This window comes from Taudactylus pleione, unplaced genomic scaffold, assembly GCF_031769625.1.
Source record: "Taudactylus pleione unplaced genomic scaffold, aTauple2 ptg000434l, whole genome shotgun sequence".
In the NCBI taxonomy this organism is placed as follows: Eukaryota; Metazoa; Chordata; class Amphibia; order Anura; family Myobatrachidae; genus Taudactylus; species Taudactylus pleione.
The window spans coordinates 2791394-2814269 of NW_028284836.1; the positions used below are offsets into that span (position 1 = coordinate 2791394).

The 22876-nt window shown below is 47.0% G+C and overlaps 1 protein-coding gene across 1 annotated transcript in view; it reads right to left on the bottom strand.

The window, feature by feature from the left end:
- Positions 1-22876, bottom strand: part of EXTL3 (exostosin like glycosyltransferase 3) — a 158653-nt gene that overhangs the window by 116821 nt on the left and 18956 nt on the right. Inside the window, exon 2 of the mRNA XM_088447554.1 lies at positions 4296-6885. Within this exon, the coding sequence (XP_088303680.1) occupies positions 4296-6443 (2148 nt within the window). The 5' untranslated portion in view covers positions 6444-6885. The remainder of the gene's footprint in view (positions 1-4295; positions 6886-22876) is intronic.

Consider the following 22876-nt stretch of genomic DNA (forward strand, 5'->3'; position numbering starts at 1 on the left):
ACAAACTAAACAAACCCACCTAATCCAAAAATCTTTTTGACTATTTGCGACCAAATATTGCTCCAGATGATCTCTGGACGTAAACGATTAGACCACTAATGACTTACAGCTGTAAGTCCAAATTGCCTATTTTGCAGCATTATTTCCTGTGGAGTAACCTACACAAGAAATTTAAAAATCGTCATGCAGCGCAAATATCACCTCAACGGTCACAAATGAATAGTGGCGTTAACGACAAGGAATAAATGGCGTCCACTGATGACACTAATCGGTCCATCGTACACGTTTTTAAGCAATTCGGTGCAGAAAATGCTACTCTGGCCTGTGTGATGAGACCTCTTAGAGCAGGGGTCTTCAACCGTGGCCCTCCAGCTGCTGTGGAACTACACATCCCAGCATGCACTGCCATAGTTTTAGCATGCTGATATATAAAAAAGGTGGCAGTGCATGCTGGAATGTGTAGTTCCACAGCAGCTGGAGGGCCAAGGTTGAAGACCCCTGTCTTAAGAGATTAATCTTAGGCATTTAATTGCTGCAAAAAAAAAAAACCTAACACAGCCCATTGCTGCAAATGATTGATGCCATAAGGTGTATTTGCAGGGCCTCTATAGTGAAGATTTTCATGTTCATTAAGGGTGGGTGCTGCCCACTGCGACCAGATTCACACTGCTTTTTCCAGATCAGCTCTAATATGCAGTTATAGCCTCACGCCACAGCAGTGTAGATCTGAGTTTGCATTGTTGCAACTAGACCTCCGTTATTCAAAGCAAAACGGTTTACTGTGCATTTTATATCAATGATGTTTTAATTTAGGGGTCAACGCCGCCGCTTAGTAAACTTACCCTTAAATCGTGTTCAATCCCAGGTGCCTGGCTGTCACAGACTTGGAAATTAAAAGCTGTTCCACACACTTGAATCCTGAAGTGGAGTTGAACTTACAGCTCGCCTAGTGTAAATTGCGCAAATTCTCACCGTGCGTGCCCAAAAAAAGAGCGCAAACGTATGCGCCAATGCAGAGCTGCATGTATCTGTCGCTTTTGCCTCTTTGCGACGAGAGGGGCGAACAGAGACAGGGGTTGGCGTACAAATAAAGGACAAGTACAGCAAGGGCATGATCCGGCAAATATATGTCAGTGCCCATTTAGAGGAGGCGTATCAGCTACAGAGCAGGAGCAAATGCACAACATGTATAACGTGGCATAAATCAGGCACATATTTATATAATTTATTTATTTATTAGCAGGTATTTAAATAGTGCACACATATGCCACATGCGTCTCAAAATCTATACCAGTAATTCTCTGAATACGGCAGAGGCGGGGGGGGATGGGTCGGGCGGATTCACGATATTTACATGTACATTTAGTGACCAAGACTGCTTACTATAAAGGCCCGTTTTCCAGCATTGTCAGTGTATTAGATCTATGGGGTCATTTATTTTCACTGAGCCAGCATCTATGCATGTGATTTTCATCCACAATCTAAAAATACAAGGGAAATGCAAACTAATACCCCTTTCAGACAGAGAAAAGAACCCGGTAATTTTCCGGATCTTGCCGGGTCGACCCGGGTTTTTTTTCTGTCTGAAAGGGTCAACACGGGATCCAATTCCCGGTACTTCGACCCAGGTATTTACCTGGGTTTTTCCCGGGTCTTACACGGGTTGGCGGCTGTCTGAAAGGTGCCGACCTGGGTTTTTCTACTCTGGGCATAGTAAGCAGTGCTTATTGGCTGAGATGGCGGTGCACGGGCTGCACTATTCATGACCTCATCTCTGTGTGCCATTCATTATGACACACTGTATATTGCAGGGATAATCTGTGTTCTGTGTGAAAGGGGTCGACCCGGGAATTTCCCGGGAATTATGTGCTGTGTGAAAGGGGGTTAGGAGCAAATTCACTGGTTGAAAGATATGGGAAAAACCAAGGTTTTAGGGATTTTTCTGTCTGAAAGTGGTATTATATAATTCTGCAATTACCAGGCATCATTATGGTACATGTCAGTGGTCACTAATACCCCTTTTCCACCTAAATTCCGGGTCTGACCCGGAGTTGGAACAAAGTTCCTATCCGGATCAGACCCGGAATTTTGCCGGCGCTGACTCAGGATATTCCCGAGTCAGCGCCGCTCACACCGCAGTCGGGTCTGCAGAGACCCGGCTTTTGCGGAGTGAAAGTGGACGCTTGGAGATGACGTCATCTCCAAGCGCCACTGAAGCCGGACCAATCAGCCGGCTAGCAGCGCACTCCAGGTCATCGTGACCCGGAGTGCGCTGTTCCCACAGCAGGGTTTCACGGGCTACGCCCGTGTTAAACCCTGCTAGTTACCTGGGATGGATTGCCGGGTTACTCGACCCGGCGATCCAACCCCCTGCCCTTTTACACCAGGGAGCTGCCCGGGTTAACCCTTCAAAAACCCGGGTTATAGCTCCGGTGTAAAAGGGGTATAACTGGTGTGTGGGAGGACAGCTAGGTAACGTCTGTACTTACCTGCATAGTGACCACACAGGAACCCATCCCGCCTAAAGCAGATCCCAGCACTCCTATAGCCACGGTCGAGTTCCTGTTGAGTTACTATGCAGGGATTTGTGTGTTTTATTATCTATTAAGAGCTGCACCCACACACTAATAACTTAATAATATTGTAGTCCAAATAGTTGTATATAGATATATGAATAAATACATTTCTTTACCTTTCTATTGTAAACACTTAAATGACAATTTACTTATTTATGTTTTTCTACATAACCGCTTATGCTGGCCATACACGCTACAATTATCGGGGCGATCTGCCGGATATCGGCGGATCGCCCCGATAATTGTAGCGTGTGGGGGCGGGCGACCGAGGGTTAAATATTGCTCGGGCGGGCATGCCCGTCCGATGCAATATTTCCCGGTAAACTGTCGGCCGCATCGGGCAGTGTATGCCCAGCCGCATCCGACAGACAGCCATTTCCTGTGTTCCTTCCTACGACAGACAGACATTTCCTTCCTACGACAGACAGACATTTCCCAGCCGCGGCCGACAGACAGACAGACATTTCCTGTGTTCCTTCCTAAGGAAGGAACAGGGAAATGTCTCCTCCCCCGGGGGCGGAGCGCGGATGTCGGGCTGATACACTGTGAGAGAAATCTCACAGTGTATGCCGGCAACATCTGCGGCTGGCAGCCAGCAAGATAAAATGTCTGTCGGTCTGACAGGCATTTTATCTGGCCGTGTATGCCCAGCATTAGAAATTATATTTAATAAAAGTATTTTTAATAATATATCTAAAACTTTAAAAAAACAAAATTATATCTAGGTGTTTTGCAACCCCCCCATGTCCATAGGCCCCTATTATAAAATAACTTCCCAGCCCCCCCCCCTCGGCAATGGAGCCCCTGGTGATCATAAATCCTAATGACATTTCAAACCCCCCCCTTAATAGCAAAAAAAATTCCCCGTTTTATAACACCCCCGCCAAGTAAAGATCAGGTTAAGCTTTTTTTATTATTATTATTTTAACCCCCCTTCTCCTTCTCCAGCGTCATATGGTTTGACTTTATCCCTCCCCCACCCCCACTTATGCTAGATCCCCCCCCAGCGGTTAAAATGCAGAGGACAGCAGGAGTGTGTGTCAGGGGGACAGATGACCGGTCCCCCCTGCTGCAGCTGATCTCTGCACACGCAGCGATCAGCCAAATAGTGCTTACAGGGGAGGTTCATCTCCTCGCACCTGGTTCCCTGACGCATGCGCTCCAGAGTGCTGTTTGCATTCTACAGCCGAGGCAGAGTGGGGCAGCGCGGTCGTATGTGATGTGACCTTGGCAGCTGAAGCACAGCTGTCTCGGTCACATCGTCACCAGGTAAGTGGGTAAATTTTTTTAGAACTGCTAAACAGTTGCCCAAAATCTCACAACACCAAGATATACAGACTAAAAGATGTTAAAAAAAAAAAAAAAATAACATTACCACTAAAGTCCATTAGATGTTAGCTGTTGCACAATGTACATTAGTTTGTAGACTACATAACAGCAGGATGCATTTATGGAATACTTGGTAGTAAACCTTTTCCATGCTATGTACATAAAACAAAAAGTGAAGAGGAGTTTCATAAAAGTTAAAAAGTTCCATGACACCCACGTTTGCCCATATGTTTGTTCCCAGACTACTATCGTTGTTATATTTGGAATCGCCACTGAAACCCTGCACAAAATAGCTTCAAGATTTGCCAAACACAAATAAAGGGTTTTTTTTTAAACGTGCAGTCTAAAGAGTCAGTGAGTGTTTATAAAACCATGTTAGAAAAGACTTACCACAATGGGCAGACCGATGTCAGGCCACAGGAGGTCCTCAGATGGTAACTTAGGAGAGTTCCACACTACGACAACTTTGTTTAAGTAAGGGAGCCCATTCAACCTTTCCAAAGAGTTCATCAACACTTCCTCGCGTTCATAAGTTAACATAACCACAGTGAATTGTTCCCTAGGGACATTTCCACCGAGGGCAGCCTGAAACTCTTTTCCCGATCCACCGGCACCGCCACCAATTGGCCGAAACCCGGTTCCGGATCCTAAGAACTTTGCTTCGGAGGGTAAAAGTGGGTCAAACGGTGTGTGAGGAAACAGGTGGAAAGGACCCGGAGCTGAATTCCAGTTACGGTAGATGTCGGTCGCTGTCAGTGTGAAGTTACGCAGATATTTAGGGGAGGCATAAGGTGGTTCGGTTTCAACTGGACCCAAATCCAAGTCCCCGTTATCAGCCATATTCGGATCTGTACCGGCAGCTTTTCCAGAACGATGAGGAATTTCCACGGCTGGTTCTTCTCTAATGGGGGCAGCTGGAATTTGGATACGAGTCCTTACCGTTGCCAAGATGGTATTAAAAACTGTATCCGATGTTGAAAAGTAGGTTTCCCACAAGAACCGTCCTTGTCTCCTCATCGAGAGGAGGTCGTTATCGGAAATGCTCCTCAAGAGAAAATGAGCTTCGGTGATGCGTGGTTTCGGTATGATTAAGACTGCTTCGTTCCACCGTATCATGTCATGGTAGGGTAACTGGACCTGCTCCCCAAGGATGACCGGGATGGCTCCCACCTCGAGAGCCTCAAAGAGACGCATGACACTGCCAGCAGAGATGACAAGCTGGGAATCTCCCGGGGTAATTATCAGTGCAAAAGTGGACTGTTTCAGTAGCTCTAACCGGTCCTCCCTTCCCCCACATAGCGCCCACTCAGTGGGCAGACTTTCCTTGGCCTGGATTTTACACGTAAACTCAACCATGATAAAATCTAACTTACTGTCCTGGACAGCCTTAAGAGTGGCGATTATTCGGTCATCATAGTCGGCCGGGGCATTGCCTTCAATCTCTTCCTCAAACGAGCGAGCTTCCTGCAAGCTTGACCTCAGCGATTCGATTTTCTCACCTTGGAAGCTGAATAGATATTTCCTTTTCACTGGCACCTGCGGCGGGATCTCCATGTAGTTCGGTTCAGACATTGCGTGGACTAACGGCGACACAATTATATCGAAGCCCGGACGATACTGTGCATCATAAAATGTAGACTGGGCAATCATGGCACGCCCTGTGCTGATGTTATAAAGGTAGTTCTGGGTCTCCGATTTCCTGGACAAATTGATGATTAGATGGTTGTGACCGTCAGTCCTCCAATATGGCAAAGAGTGCAACTGTTGCTCCAGTTCAGTAGGTTTTGGCATCACCGGTTCCTGCATTTCTCCTAATAAAACTACATATATACAAGCAATATTTGCATTTTCAGTCACATAGACATTAGTTCTCACACTCGCCTCCAAGGCTTGTTTGATTAAAGGATCTATGAAGTTGCCAAAAGGGTAATGATCACTGTTGTAGACAAATACGGGAAACCCAGAGGTCAGCGGGCACCGCGAATAGTCAAAACAGTTATGCAGCCGGCAGTCCCCCTTGGACTTTGGCAATGGTATGTTAACATCGTCTTTCTCTGGCAATAGCCGGATTGGCAATGAAAGTTTTGGCTGGTTTTGTGCCATCAGTTCTTTGTAGGAGTGCTCCGTCTGACTGATGACGTTCTTGAGCTGAAGGAGGTCCTGCTTTGCGTTCTCTATGCTTTTCTTACATGCTTCAATCTTTAGGTTTAATTTAGCAATCTCGCTGTTGAGCTCTTGCCGCTTGGCCTCCAGCTGCAGGAGCTCTTCGCTTACGGATTCTCGTATCCTGCACAGATCCTGAACGTGCTTCACTTCGCAGAGTTCATTGCCTGTCCGTGGGCCGAAAATTGGCTTGCCGGCGTTATTGGCGTCATCGATGGTGGTGAGGTAATAGTGGGCGATCAATGGGAAGAATACCAGGATGATGAACAATGTGAAGCTGAGCCACGAGAGCCTGATCCGGCTGGACCAACGGAGCATCCAAGGCTGGCCTCCGTTCCCAAATCCCCCATTGCGCAACATGGTGTACCCACTCATGAGTCCAAGAGTGCCGCCAATCAATCACGTCGGATCCGTAGCCATGCCAACGAGATTTTTGGATTAGCGAACTCTGAAGAGTAATTACTCTGCTTCAGTAGTAACGAGCCAATAAAATGGAAATTTCATTTTCCACCACGTAACGGTAAGGTCAACACAAAGCTTGTTTCACAAAAGCAAATATAGGGCAGAGTCATACAGGCTTTTATTCCAAGTCTGCTTTATCCACGATTTAATACACAAGTTACTTTGTGGTTGTGGCGGGGTGTTGAGAAGCCCATCTGGAGGACTAAGAAGACTATTTCTGCTGTGCTGGACATAGCGTCTTGGTTAAATACATAAGTGATGGGAACCCATGGTGTAGAGTAAAATGAAAGTAAATGGCAGGCTTCCAGATATGTCACAATTACTGGATAATTCAGTTGCCAACGACTTCCCAGGCCTAAAAGCAAAAAAGGAAAGTAGAGTTGTTTAAAGTACAGTAATAACGGACCAGGAAAACAGTTTAAAATATGAATACTTTCATCACAATAAATCTGTGTGTGTAGAGAAGTTTAATTGGACACAAATTACTGTACACTATGATAAATCTAAATCATTAAGTTGGTATGATGGACTGACTTTCATTAATATAGGACAGCATGCAGTAAGCAAGTTCAGACCGACTTTTAGAGAAAATCGATATATCTCAAATATAAACCGCTGCCCCTCCATCTTTTAAAAATTTGCCTTAAGCCAGGGCTCGCCAAGTTTTTGTAAAATCTAGGAGCCATCTTAAAAGTTTAGGAGCCAGACCGTGACCAGAATAAAAACTTGTAAAAGGCCACCACACATGCCGTTTCAGTGCCCCTCAACCGCCCCGTATGCCATTAGACTGCCACACGTGCCTATTCAATGGTCAGCAGGTTCTGCCACATGCCCATACCTGCCCCAGTTTCAAAATATGCCATGCAGTCAGGCCCACATTCATATTAGGAAACACACTAGGGCCCATATGCACATTATGCCACACATTAAAACCCAAGTACACATTATGCCACAGTAGGTCCTATATGTACATTAATATAATATATATTTTTTAAAAATAGCATTTGGACAAAAGTATATGATGGCCCAGAAGAAAGGTGCAGGAGTCTTATTAATTATATTACAGTGCAATGAGGAGCGCAGCTGATAGTGTATGTAGCAGCAGTCGCCGTGTGCAGACAATCAGTGATCGCGGAGAGAGAAAAAAAAATTGTGGGACCCAGGGACCCCTCACTTTGGGGTCCTAATCCATTGTTTCTGGGTCCCATCAGATATTATGCAGGGTGGGGGCAGACAGCAGCTGGTGCAGTATTCGGGGAGGGGGGGTGGCAAGGAGAGGGGTTAGTGGCAGGCAGAGCGAGGGGTAGGAAGGGGTGGCTAGGTTATATAGCAGCTGGCACAGTAATGGGGGGCAAGGATGGGATTAGGGGGTCAGGATAGCAGCTAGGGCCGCCCTGGATGTAGGGAAGGTGCAAATGTAGGTAACAGCTGGGGCAGTACAAGGGGCAGTGAGGGGGCACGGGTAGATACCAGGTGGCGCAGTACTGGGGGCAAGAAAGAGGTTAGGGGCAGGCATTGCTGGGGTTAGGGAGAGGGGGGAGTGTACATAGCAGCTAGGGCAGTATTTGGGGGCAAGGAGGGGGTTAGGGGCAGGCAATACTGGGGGCAGTGCTGGGAGTAGGGAGGGGGTCAGGATAGCAGCTGGGGCAGTACTGGGGGAGGAGGTAAAGGTAGATATCACTTGGGGCAGTGGTTATCTCCTTTGCTCACTGTTGTCTGCCTGCAGTTCCTTTCTGCCTCGTGCAGTGTCCACCTCAGGAGCGCTGCTGCTAGAGGGTGATGCCGCTCTCCTTCAGGAACCTGCTGTCTCTACCTCAACCTGCAAGAGCCGGGCTCCTCTCTGCTGCTGCTGCCCAGCCTATGCTGCCTTCCCATTCTCCATTTACGCCTCCCCCCCCCTGTGTAGCTCTAGCCTCCACCGGGAATGGATGTAGAGCGCGGCGCGCTGGGGGGAAAGAGGTGTCAGGACACGGCGCTGCACGGCGATTGGCTGGAGACACAGCGCTGCGCGGTGACTGGCTTAAGACACACTATTTCGATGGGGACATGCGGTGATTGGCTTTTGCTCCCAGCAGGAGCAAAGGAGGTAAGCACTGATTGGCTGGGGGATAAGGCGCCACGTGGCGATTGGCTACTGCTGCACAACACAGTACCTGCCAGCGTGTCCTACAGGATCCGATCTGCTTCCTCCCACCCCGGATAATCTGGTCGCCAGGTAGCAAAATCTGGTCGCCATGGCGACCTGGCCCCCGGGATTTGTCGAGCCCTGCCTTAAGCAGTACGTATTTTCGCTGTTGGCAAGCACAGACGACCCTGAGAGCATGTGATCATATACAGCCAATGTACAGAGAGCTAGCAGCTTGTTGGGGATGCTGTTAATATCCCGGCAAGTGGGAATAGTCGCCAGAATCGCGACACCTGTTAGAATCCCGGCACCAGCATCCCGGAGGTTAGTAGTGGGGTTAGTTGGAGGGCTAGGCACTAGGGGGAAGGTTAGGGCTAGGCACTAGGGGGAAGGTTAGGGCTAGGCACTAGGGGGAAGGTTAGGGCTAGGCACTAGGGGGAAGGTTAGGGCTAGGCACTAGGGGGAAGGTTAGGGCTAGGCACTAGGGGGAAGGTTAGGGCTAGGCACTAGGGGGAAGGTTAGGGCTAGGCACTAGGGGGAAGGTTAGGGCTAGGCACTAGGGGGAAGGTTAGGGCTAGGCACTAGGGGGAAGGTTAGGGCTAGGCACTAGGGGAAAGGTTAGGGCTAGGCACTAGGGGAAAGGTTAGGGCTAGGCACTAGGGGGAAGGTTAGGGCTAGGCACTAGGGGGAAGGTTAGGGCTAGGCACTAGGGGGAAGGTTAGGGCTAGGCACTAGGGGGAAGGTTAGGGCTAGGCACTAGGGGGAAGGTTAGGGCTAGGCACTAGGGGGAAGGTTAGGGCTAGGCACTAGGGGGAAGGTTAGGGCTAGGCACTAGGGGGAAGGTTAGGACTAGGCACTAGGGGGAAGGTTAGGACTAGGCACTAGGGGGAAGGTTAGGACTAGGCACTAGGGGGAAGGTTAGGACTAGGCACTAGGGGGAAGGTTAGGACTAGGCACTAGGGGGAAGGTTAGGACTAGGCACTAGGGGGAAGGTTAGGACTAGGCACTAGGGGGAAGGTTAGGGCTAGGCACTAGGGGGAAGGTTAGGGCTAGGCACTAGGGGGAAGGTTAGGGCTAGGCACTAGGTGGAAGGTTAGGGCTAGGCACTAGGGGGAAGGTTAGGGCTAGGCACTAGGGGGAAGGTTAGGGCTAGGCACTAGGGGGAAAGTTAGGGCTAGGTACTAGGGGGAGAGTTAGGGCTAGGCACTAGGGGGAAAGTTAGGGCTAGGCACTAGGGGGAAATTTAGGGCTAGGCACTAGGGGGGAGGTTAGGGCTAGGCACTAGGGGAGGGAGGAGGTTGGGTTTAGGCACTAGGTGGGAGGAGGTTAGGTTTAGGCACTAATGGGGAGGAAGGGTCAGGGGTAAGGTAAGGAGAAGGGTTAGGATACCTACCGTCAGGGGTCGAGATGCCGGCATCGGGATTTTGACCACCGGAATCCCGAGCGCCGACATCCCCTACCTAACCTGCTAGACGATGTCACCGGTTTGTCAGGAGCACAGTGAGCCTGGCTCCTGCCAGTGCTTAATCCAGAAGATGGCTAAATTCATTGTAGACACGTAAAAAGGTGAGGTTTAGGCAAAGTAACAGGTTTACCCATGTGCTGTGTATGTTCATGTATCTGTTTAATATGCAGTTTGTTTGCAGGCTAAGGTACTGCGGCGTCCTCGCTGCCCTCATCTATCATGTTACCTTCATCTCCCCCCCAATAGGAACTTTTTTCTGCAGACAGATTTGTAAAGCTGCAGGTTCTCTCGTGAATGTGCTTCATCATCTGATCCATGTCTAATCTATGGAAGATTACGGATGCAAAGAATAATGCAGGTAGTAATTGATGTCAAAGTGAAATGGAAGAGTTCTAATCTGGGAACAATTATCTCTTACAGGTGCTGGCAATTGCGTGAGACGCTTAATCACAGAAATGTGGCCTGGAGGGTCCAGCATGGCCGCTGAAAGAACGCAGAGGCGATTGTTATGCTCTATTAAACTAAATACTGGAAATGTACCCCTGCATGGTCCTGGATTATCACACATGGACAGAATCCATATAGCGAGAAGAGAAAGTATGCTTCTCCTTAACCGCTCATTAAATAACGCCGCTATAGGCAAAACTACCCAGGGCCAAACGCTAGAAATCACCAGTGCAAGTATAAAAGGTCAGAGAAATATTATTAGAGGTAGCACTATAATTAATGATAGGCATCAGCCCAATGATAAAATGACAAAACCACCGATTCCCCCTAAGCGAGATCCAGTGAGGATCAGTCCGACGCAGAACCAGGCGAAGATACACAAAAATTGCGTCATTTCTCTACTGCGTATGTGCCGCTTGCTACACCTCGCTATTTGCTTCCGTACACAAAGACCCAACTGCCTCAGGCTATTTCTCATCTGGTTGGGATCGCAAAGTATCGTAAAAGAGATTTTATTTATTTTACCAAATGCTTTATTCGGGCCATGAAACTGAGAACTGAGGGAGTCATTCAGAACCGGTCGCGAGCGCAGGACGCTCGCAAGCAGGTCGATGGGGCCCTACTGCGCATACGCACGACGGAGGGAGCTCCGTCGTGCGCATGTGCGAGACCCGGCTAGCAACGGGATAGCCGTCGCTCCGGGTCTGGCACCAAAGGGGGCGTGCTGTCGATGTTGATTGACAGCACGCCCCCTTTGGTGGGCGTGCCGGGGGCGTGGCTGCCAGACGGAGGCGTTCCCATGGGAACGCCTACCGTCTGAAGCCGGCTCCACTGACATCAGTAGTGATGTCAGTGGGAGTGATTTTGGCTCTGATAAAGCCAAAATCACTCCAGGGCTTGCGGCCACGCAGGGGCTCCGTCGCAAGCCCAATGGTCGCGATGGACAAGACCATCGCGACCATCATCATGGACGCTCGCTATAGCTGTGGGTGGTCACCCACAGCTATGCGAGCGTCCAAGAGGCCGCTCCATTTTCATGTAGGAGGGCCCTGATTCAGAGCGAGCGCTCTGGTCAGAGCGTCCGGCTCTGAATCAGGCCCTGAGACTTCATCTATTAACATAGGCTTTAGGGGAAAATTAGCACTAAAACCTACAAAAGAAAAAAAACAATCTGACAATTGCTTGCTCTATCTAATCTGCGCTACTCAGATACTAGAAGATGGGTTGCTATGGTTTTAGATGTCATTTAATGTTTATTTCAATATGAGCTGCTGCAACCGTGGAGAAAGTGTCTTGCTCGCCGTCAGGGTCAGGGATAGACAGAGGCGGCATCCGCGGAGAGTACATTATGGTTCCGTGTCCCCCCTGCCCTCCAATGTTTAATGATGAGAAACATTGTGGCCAGACGTCATGAAAACATCTCATGAGACAATTAAAGGTACAAGAACAGGTCACCCTGCGCATTGTCACCATCCTACAGCTCTAACCAGGGCTGCCGACCGAGTCCCTACAAACAAAACTGCCGACTCCAACCTCAAGCGGCACGTCTATCATCATCCATTCTGTACATAAGATGTTTAAATAACTATCATATGTTTCTCTAATTAATCCATTTTCCCTTCGATTTACCATACACAGCAGAATAGCAGTGAATGTATTTTTGGAGAGCATTCGGTCATGTAGCTATAGAAATCCTGTATGCAGGGGACAGCTTTAGTATGACGATCATGTTCTGTTAGTCTTTATTCATTTGACATATTCCTTAGTTTTGGAGTGTAGCAACCGTTTTACTATATTAAACTTATCACAAATGAATATCCATTAAATCACATTTATAAAACGACTGAAGAAGTCAGGGGTGGACTGTAATACAATAAAGGGGTTTGGCTTACTGACTCCGCAGCCCAGGCACCACACTACGTCCATGTGGCAGAGGAGGAAGCAGCAGAGCAGGGATGGAAAATGCATAATGTAATGACAGCACATGTGTGCAGGGAAGGGAGAGCTGCAGGACTCTCTAAGGACTGAACGAGGACATCCGCCGCTCTCAGCACTGGGAGAGGAGGAGGGGGGGGGGGGGGTGAGGGTAAGGAAACAGCTGCATTACCTCTCCTGCTGCAGAGCTCTGTGCAGCGGTGACAACACCAAGTGACACTGGGCGAGATGTATCAAGAAGTGTCAAGAACGGAGAAGTTTCCCGTAGCAACTAATTAGCTTCTACCCATCATTTTATAGTGTACTTGATAAAGGTTACTCTTGGATGTGAAAGGTTGCTGCGGGAAACTTCACAGCGCTTGAGACATCTTCCATCATGACGATAGCCAGCATCACTGTCTGCTACAATCACCTACAGGACGGGATTAATATCGCACGCCCAGGCCTGACCGATAAAGTGAGACTGGGAAACGAACGGCTGCTACATTACAGCAAGAAGAGTGCTTTATCAATTAGGTTACTGGTTAACATCCTAAGAGGAGAGGTGATGCCGATCTGGGTTTGCGGTTGTCTCCTACACTCACTGCTTAACGGACATGCCAGAATGTGATAGCAGCCAACTGACTATTACCAATTATAAAGCCAGACAGGCCCCTTATTGGACATACCCCACTCAAGAAACCAACCCCCCCCTTCCTCATACAGCAATGAGGACCCCACCCCAGGACCCATATAACACAAATGCCATCAGAAATGTACAGTCCCTTTTGACATTCACTTTTCTTTCAATACATTTAGATATGACCCCCCCCCCCTCAGGAAAGCTTTCAGTGTGCTAAAGCTCCTTATATATCAGTTTCTGTATTTTGGAATAATGGCCCCTTAGGGCAGAGGCAGACTTTTATCATTCACTACAGTGCAAACAGCACTGCAGGGACTGGTTCTCACCTCAGACGCCTCTCTCACTTTCTATTCCTTTAATATCGTGTGCGGTCACGCAATGTTTTCGTTCCCTGCAGCCATCAGTAGAACAATCACAATGTTATGTTCTATTACCTTATTGTATTATGTAGCATTGCCGGGAGTCCCACGTGTTGTTGTGTTACAGGCATGTTGCACTATACAGAGTAATGGTTACATGATATCGCCTCCAGCTGTGTTGCAATAAATGACTGGGGAGCGATATCATTATGCAGCACTCGGTTACACGGAGGCATGGCTCACTTTCCGCAGCGTTGCATGCATCGGTGCATTACAGTGTATGTCACTCGGCACAATAGTGCAGCCCCGGTGGGTGATATAAGCTTTTACTGTATGTTACAGTAGCTCTGGATCTGTAATAAAAGTTCATCCTAGATGCTATCTACTGTATATACCCAGCTTGGCATGAATGGAGTCAGTGTACACCCCACGCTATATTTCTCGGCGATTTGCCGCCCGGCACTGTGACGCTGCCGAAAGTCGCGCTGTACTGACGCTTCATATAGAAACCTCAGTGCGGCGCAACTTATTGGCCTTGTCACATCGCAGTTCACTACTCAGAGCCTCCTCGCTGTAAGGAGGTTCCAGGCCACCCCTCCACTGGAGACGCACATTGCAGCCTCACAGCCCCCCCTATCCTACCTGGGGCCCTCCAAGCAGTGAGTAAGAAGCCAGGTGAGAGGAGGGGGAGAGTGCACGATGGGATGCCGCTTACCTCCTGTGATAGGGTCAGCCAGCACTGCTCCCCATTCTCCAGCTACCTTACAATGCTGCCCAGCATAAAAACAATTCTGGGGAGAACACCGTCAGTTGGCGACGTGCCTTTGCGTGTGGAAATGCAAGTTATGAAACACTATCCATTAAATAACAAACAAACAAACAATGACAGTGCAGAGACATGCAGTTACTGTACGCAGTTAGCCCTGAGGGTGTACTTAACGTGGATTTCTGGTCGCATCCTCCTGAGGTGTGAGCAGAGATCTGTGTTAAGTGCCCCCTTAGGGCTTACTGTGGGCAGTAACTGAATAGCTCTGGGCTCTTAACCCAGGAGCTAAAACCTCAGTGTAAGTCCCGCTGCTAATTGAATTTCCCCCCAATGCGTCATCGTGTGATCCACTAAGATTCATTAAACCCAACTGTGCCTCAGTTATGAAGGGAGTTTAATGAGTACCACAAATTGAGTTAAATGTTTACACGTACCATGGTGTGCGCAGACTTACCGCTCAAAAAAGACAAACAAAATAAATTACAAAAACGGTACAGGGAAAGTCTATCCGTACGAAACGCATTGGGGCTCCACTGGAATCCATTGAGTAACCAGATCGATCCATGGACCCAGAAAAATCGCTGGATTTTGCCGTACTAATACATATGTACAACTTAGCTTAATTGATGTACGAGCATTTTCAGCATTCCTTGGTTTTAATAATACTGTGATAATAAATGTAAACAATATTATGCTATGAGGTTATGAAAATCCCCTGGACGACTCTTGAGAACACCGGGAGGGATTGCTGCTGGAAGTCCAAGATAGATACAACATATATAGGAATTTTTGTGTAAAATCTAAGGTACGAAGCTTTTTGAAGGGAGCTACAGCCCCTATTATTATGATACGCTGTACTACACTATATGTTTTTCTCTCCATTTTCCCTGAGGCGACTCGTTCCTGGGAAGAGATCTTGGTGATTAATGGGCGAGAAGTAGTTTTGAATTTAAGGCAGAATCTTCTGTTATACAATAGGACAACACAGACCTATTGTATAACAACAGGATAAGTCATAGGTCTGACAAAAGCTCTGGGCTATTTTATTGCCAGCATCAGGTTGATAACTCTGAGTTCATTCATACGGATAGTCAGCGCATTCTGGGCAATGCACCGCACCCATTACACTCCTAAATACGATCTCCTCATATATTACCTATAGCACTCAAAGATTCTGTATTAGATCTAAGAGTTACACTATGCTACTAATGCATACAGATCCTATGCAACATTCACGTGTTACATGCAGCGTGGCTGATTACCTGCCCCAGACAGTACATAGCATGCTATTGTAGGGACGCAGAGGAATATACTGCACACACCACACTTTGGCCTCTCACAGGTTAAACTGAAAGTCTCTATCAAAGTTTATTGTTACAGTGCAGTCACATGACACCACAGCAGCCTGCCCGCCGAAGCTGGTAATGTCGCGCACACGTCTCAGTGCTACATGTCAGCCTTTGAACTATTACATTTTATATCGGTATTACATCATGGGTAATGATCAGAGAGCTATTCCAGGGACACAATATCACATATTTAAACAGTCCCTTGGGACATTTGCAAACATATTTTGCAACTGAAACGAATGAAGTAACACAAAGTTCACTTGTATCAATTTCACCAATCCCAGATCGAAGCCTTTGTGGCTTCCACAGTCCACTATTTGGTTAATGAAAGCCGGCCCTCCTATAATATCCTATAGAGGCCTTCCTGCACTACACTCGCAATTTTGGACACGTTTCAGCACTAAGATGTGTATCAAAAGTGTTTATTTGTGTTGAGTAGTATTTTGTATGCCAGGAACACAAGTGTATACTTCCATTTACAAAACAGTTATAGTGTTCACGCTAGGCCTGGCGTCGGCCAGACCTAGAAAGGGGCACTCCTGCACGACCGAAAAAAAAAGGGCGCGTGACCATGAGAAAAGGCGGCGCGTTTCATCACTCTTGGGGGGAGTGCCCAGCATTTGCGGACATGCCAGGCTGCCCCCAAGCTCTCCTGTCTCTATGCCCGGAATCTATTCACCGGTGGTGATTACCGCAATTTTTCCCACCCACAGGACACTGCGGCTCACGGGTGGGGTCGGCACCCACAAAGGGTATTTTAACCTAGCGGGAAAGCTACATTAGTAGTCACTGCGAAACACTGCATTACCTCATTTGTACACATTAGAATAATGACACAAAGTGGGAATTTAATCATTTTTTAACCGCGTTAATAGGCGCCCCACAGAGCAATTAAATTAATTTTAGATGGTCATTCTTTTTCGCACTTGTCGCAACCAAACAGACCAGGTATGTCGCGTAAAGCAGATAAAGTCCTGCTTAGGTGGCCATGCCACAGAGTATCACACATTTCTGCTCGCGAGGAGAAATGCATCGAAGCCCAAATGGAGGAACAATTGACTTGTCCATCAGGAGCCCAATAGTAACAGCCACCGGGGAAAGCAAATGCACCCAAGTCTCATATACACGGTAGTACAGCGTCTTCACAGTGTTATTAGAGAAATGTCAGTCTCAAATCTCATATAATAATACTAACCCCTCCCCATTTAAAATGTACATCTTTAATATTCATTTGGGCTCTCCCTTTCTGCAGTAGTCCCACTGGTAACATCAAGTAATGTGAATACACATGTAATATATGCTAAGGATATAAGTACTATCGGAAGGAGAGGTCAGTACGCAATCAGCCAATCAGAAACAGTCGCTGTAGATCATAGCAAATGGTTACACCCACCCCTCAGCATACACCTTGTCTGACTAGATTATAACTGCGCCATCCATTCACAGTGACCGCAGCGCTTGGGGGCTGTCCGGCCTGTCCGTAAGTGCCGGGCACACCCCCAGGGGTGGCGAAAAGGGGATGCGTCATAAAGACGACCCCTTTTAGGCCGCGCACACGCCTTCGGCACGCGCTGAAGTGCCCTATCTCTAGGTCCGGCACCCTGCCTGCTGTCGGTCCTAGAGTGAACACTATGTATAATATGAGGACATAGAGCCGGGATTTATGATAGTGTTACTATATAATATGAGGACACAGAGCACAGTAATATATGACCGTGTATATATACTATGAGGACACAAAGCACAGTGATATATGACAGTGTACATATAATATGAGCAGTGTATATATGAGGACACAGGGCACAGTGATATATGACAGTGTAAATATAATATGAGGCCGCAGAGCACAGTGATATATGACAGTGTATATAAATATATATATATTATGAGCAGTGTATATATGAGGACACAGAGCACAGTGATATATGACAGTGTATATATAATATGAGGACACAGAGCACAGTGATATATGACAGTGTATATATAATATGAGGACACAGAGCACAGTGATATATGACAGTGTATATATATATATATATATATATATATATTATGAGCAGTGTATATATGAGGACACAGAGCAGAGTGATATATGACAGTGTATAAATAGGAGGACACAAAGCACAGTGATATATGACAGTGTATATATAATATGAGCAGTGTATATATAATATGAGGGCACAGAGCAGTGATATATGACAGCGTACATATATATATATATATATATATAATATGAGCAATGTATATATGAGGACACAGAGCACAGTGATATATAACAGTGTATATATATATATATATATATATATATATATATATAATGGGATTTTGGTACTTACCGGTAAATCCTTTTCTCTGATACCACAGGGGACACTGGAGGTGCTTACGCTGGGGTATAGAGGTGTGGATAGCTGGAGCTGGGCACTTTAATTAATCTAGAAGTGTGAAGCTCCTCACCCTCTATTCCCCAGCAGCCCTCAGTTTAGAAAATGAAGACCGAGAGGAGATGGAGAACAACAGGAGTAAAGAGAAGATCACACAACAAAACTATACAACATATGGAAAAAACTGAACAAGCAGGCGAAGAGCGCTGAGGTGGGCGTCCAGTATCCCCTGTGGAATCAGAGAAAAGGATTTACCGGTAAGTACCAAAATCCCATTTTCTCTTTCATCCACTAGGGGACACTGGAGGTGCTTACGCTGGGGACGTCCCAAAGTTTTCCCCACGGGCGGGAGCGCTCTGAGGAACCTGCAAAACAAAACGGCCAATACTGGAAGTTGAACCCTCAAACGAATCAAATCTGTAAAACTTCACAATGGTGTGAACAGAAGACGCACCCACAGTACGTGTGGAATAAGTTGAAATGGACAAAAGAGACTGATGACCAAAGCTGATATAAGCTTGATGGATAGCCAGCCTAATCCAACCTGCCAACATCTGCTTGGACACTGGCCAATTCCTTCGAACAGCATCATAGAGGACAAAAAACGACTCCGACTCGCGGAGGGAGCCATCCTAGCAATGGAGATGCGGAGGGCTCGAACCACATCTAGGGTAGAAGAAACACTCGAGTCCTCTACCAGAGAAGGTATCACAATAGGCCGATTTATGTGGAAAGCCGACAACCTAGGAAATAAGATGGCTACCGTCCTCAGTACCGCCCTATCACGAAACACACGGTAAGGCTTATAGGACAGAGCCCCCGTTCCAAAACTCTATGAGCGAAAGCCAGGAGGACAGTCTTCCAAGACAAATACTGAATATCAACCTCTTCAAGAGGTTCAAACATAGAAGACGGAATAAACAAAAATACCAACTTCAAGTCCTAGGGAGCTATAGATGGTACAAAAGGAGACTGCACCCACAACCCCCCATACAAAACGTCTGCACCTCGGGTATGAGGGTCAACGTGCATTGAAAGAAAATAGAAAGAGCAGAGCCTGCACTTTCAAAGATCCTAGGCGAAAACCTAATCTAATCCCGTCTGCAGAAAAAAACATAAAACTGAACAACCAAAAAAAGTCCCAGACGATAGGCCCCGACTGGAAACCATGTCACATCAGAGCACCATATGCGATGATAAAGCGCAGCCGACACCAGATTCCGGGCGTGAAGTTTGGAGCCATGAAAATGACTCGTGTATTATTCTGTTTTGTAGACGAGGAATTAGTGGAATCGAAGGAAATAGATAAACCATGTCGTAGGTCCACGGAAATGTTAGTGTGTCACCTGCCTCCGCCTGCGGATCCAAAGAGCTTGACACGGATGTTGGGAGCTGATGAAGCAATCAAGACGCCAGGAGGTCTATCTGAGGACGACCCCATCAACGCACACTAGTGCGTGGAACACGTCTAGGTGAAGCTTCCATTCTCTGCTGGGATAGATATCATGGTGACTGAGGTAATTCGCTTCCTAGTTGTCTACGGCCAGGATGAATACTGCCGACAGGATTACAGACTGACTCTCGGCCCAGCCCGGAGAATCTGAGTTACTGCTCGCATGTGACTTCGAGTCTTTCCTGTGGGAAACCAACGACCCTGAAAATGATAGTCCAGGATCACTGCTCCCCATCCTCGGAGGCTGGCATACGTTGTCACTATTATCCAATCCCACACTCTGAATAGTCGTGCCAAGAGTTTGTTCGATTGTATCCACCAGAGGAGAGCCAACCTGGTAGCCATGGCCAAACGGATCAATCAATGTAGGTGATACCCTGACCGCTGAGTAAGCAGATTTAACTGGAAAAGTCGGGAGTGGAATTGTCCCGAAAGCAGCTACCATCTTCCCCAATAGACGGAGACAAAGAAACTTGGACCCCTCTTCGGTCTGAGGCTTAGCTGACCTAGCAACCGGATATCCCGGAGCTTTGTCTTCCGGAAGGAAACTTCTCTATTATGCATATTCAGGACCATCCCCAGAACTGGAGTCTCTGGGACGGATTCAGATTGGATTTCTTGAAATTGATTATCCAACTGAGCTGTGTTAGAGTCTTGTATGTCAGTGAGGCGTGGGTCCAAGAGAAGAGAATCTGATGGAGCCTAGATTAAACAGGTCGTCCAAGAAAGGAATTATGTTCACTCTTTATGACCGACATAATTTTGGTGAAAAAAAGACGGGGAGCCGAGGATAACCCGAACGGCAATGTCCGAAACTGATAATTTTTTTTTTTTTTTTAATATTGCCAAACTCAGGAAGGCCTGATGCGGTTCCCAAATGGGGACATGGAGACAGGCATCTTTGATATCCAGAGAAAGGAGGAACTCTGCTGGTTTCAAACTCGCAATGACAGACTGAAGTGACTCTATTCTGAAACGATACATCTTCAAATACTGGTTTAAAGATTTCAGGTTTAGGATGGGCCTGACCGGACCATCCGGCTTGGGCACCACAAAAAAATTGTTTCTCAGCTGGTTTCTGTTGCTGTCGACGTGCAACCGTATGCGGCGACCTCTACCTCTGCCGCCCCTAACCTGTGTGGGAGCACCTCGGGCCCTGCTACGAAAAGGCTGAGGTGCACGAAAGGAAATACACGAGGGACCAGTGTAAGTCCTCCTGGGAGTCGGAGCAGCTGAAGGGAGGAAAGACGACTTACCCCCAGTGGCCTGGGATATCCAATTGTCCAATTCTGGGCCAAAAAGCATATCACAAGTGAACGGTAAACCCTCAACAGCTCGTTTGGATTCTGCGTCCACCCGCCAAGAGCGCAACCAGAGAGCTGTGCGGCCAGAATGGCAGAAGCGGATATGAGAGTACTGATTTGACTGATACCCTTGGAGCCTCTGAGAAGGCCTTTGAGTCCAGAGATTCCCAGGGAATGCTAGTAGATGTAACTCTGCTCTGGAAGTACTAGAGTCCAAGCCCGTAATCAACTGGTCTGCCCAGCCAGTCACAGCCTTGTTAACCCAGGCGCTAAGAGCATAGGTCTAAGTTGACCCCCCGCTGTAGTATAAATAGATTGCAGTGTTGTCTCCAACTTACGATCCGACGGGTCCATAAGTACCTGATCACCGGATACCGTAAGCGTTGTATTCTTAGAAGACAAGAACAGACGCATCTACAGGAGGAGGTGTAACCCACTTGTCCATCACAGATGATGGAAATGGATAGCTGGATGGGAACGACGTGGAATCTAGAACCTCATATCCGGTCACTGAAAGCTGTTCTTGAAGCTGTTGTGAGAAAGGAAAAACAGCCGACCTTTTTGTTGGTCATCAAATAATTCAAAACTCCTGGGTTTCCTCAGGTAGATGAACAATCTGCCTGACGGCCAGAATTTTTGGCTCCTCCGCCATGGTATTCCAATACACCCTCCTCCGTGTCTTTATGTGCGAGGAATTCCTCGTTCGGCTCCTCTGACTCGAGGACTTTGGTTAACCCAGCCACCGAGGGGGTCCATAAATATTGGGACATTTGACAGAATTTTCAGGTTTTGGCCTCTATTCACCACCACAATGGTTTTGAAATGAAACAAACAAGATGTGCTTTAACTGCAGACTTTCAAATTTAATTTGAGGGTAATTACATCCAAATAGGGTGAACGGTGTAGGAATTACAACAGTTTCAATATGTGCCTCCCACTTTTTAAGGGGCCAAAAGTAATGGGACTATCAACTCAAAAGCTATTTCATGGACAGGTGTGGGCTATTTCCTCGTTATTTCATTATCAATTAAGCAGGTAAAAGGTCTGGAGTTGATTCTAGGTGTGACATTTGCATTTGGAATCAGTTTCTGTCAACTCTCAATATGAGATCCAAAGAGCTGTCACTATCAGTGAAGCAAGCATCATTAGGCTGAAAAATGAAAACAAACTCATCAGAGAGATTGCAAAAACATTAGGTGTGGCCAAATCAACTGTTTGGAACATTCTTAAAAAGAAAGAACGCACCGGAGAGCTCAGCAACACCAAAAGACCCGGAAGACCACGGAAAACAACTGTGGTGGATGACAACATAATTATTTCCCTGGTGAAGAAAAACCCCTTCACAACAGTTGGCCAAATCAAGAACACTCTCCAGGAGGTAGATGTATATGTGTCAAAGTCAACAATCAAGAGAAGACTTCACAAGAGTGCATATAGAGGGTTCACCACAAGATGCAAACCATTGGTGAGCCACAAAAACAGGAAGACCGGATTAGAGTTTGCCAAACAACATCTAAAAAAGCCATTACAGTTCTGGAACAACATCCTATTGACAAGATGAGACAAAGATCAACTTGTACCAGAGTGATGGGAAGAGAAGAGAAGGAAAGGAACTGCTCATGATCCAAAACATACCATCTCATAAGTGAAGCATGGTGGTGGTAATGTCATGGCGTGGGCATGTATGGCTGCCAATGGAACTGGTTCCCTTGCATTTATTGATGATGTGAGTGCTGACAAAAGCAGCAGAATTAATTCTGAAGTGTTTCGGGCAATATTATATGCTCATATTCAGTCAAATGCTTCAGAACTCATTGGACAGCGCTTCACAGTGCAGATGGACAATGACCCGAAGCATACTGCAAAAGCAACCAAAGAGTTTTTTAAGGCTAAAAAGTGGAATGTTATGCAATGGCCAAGTCAATCCCTTGACCTGAATCCGATTGAGCATGCATTTCACTTGATAAAGACAAAATTGAAGGGAAAATGCCCCAAGAACAAGCAGGAACTGAAGACATTTGCAGTAGAGGCCTGGCAGAGCATCACCAGGGATGAAACCCAGCGTCTGGTGATGTCTATGTGTTCCAGACTTCAGGCTGTAATTGCCTGCAAAGGATTTGCAACAAAGTATTAAAAAGTG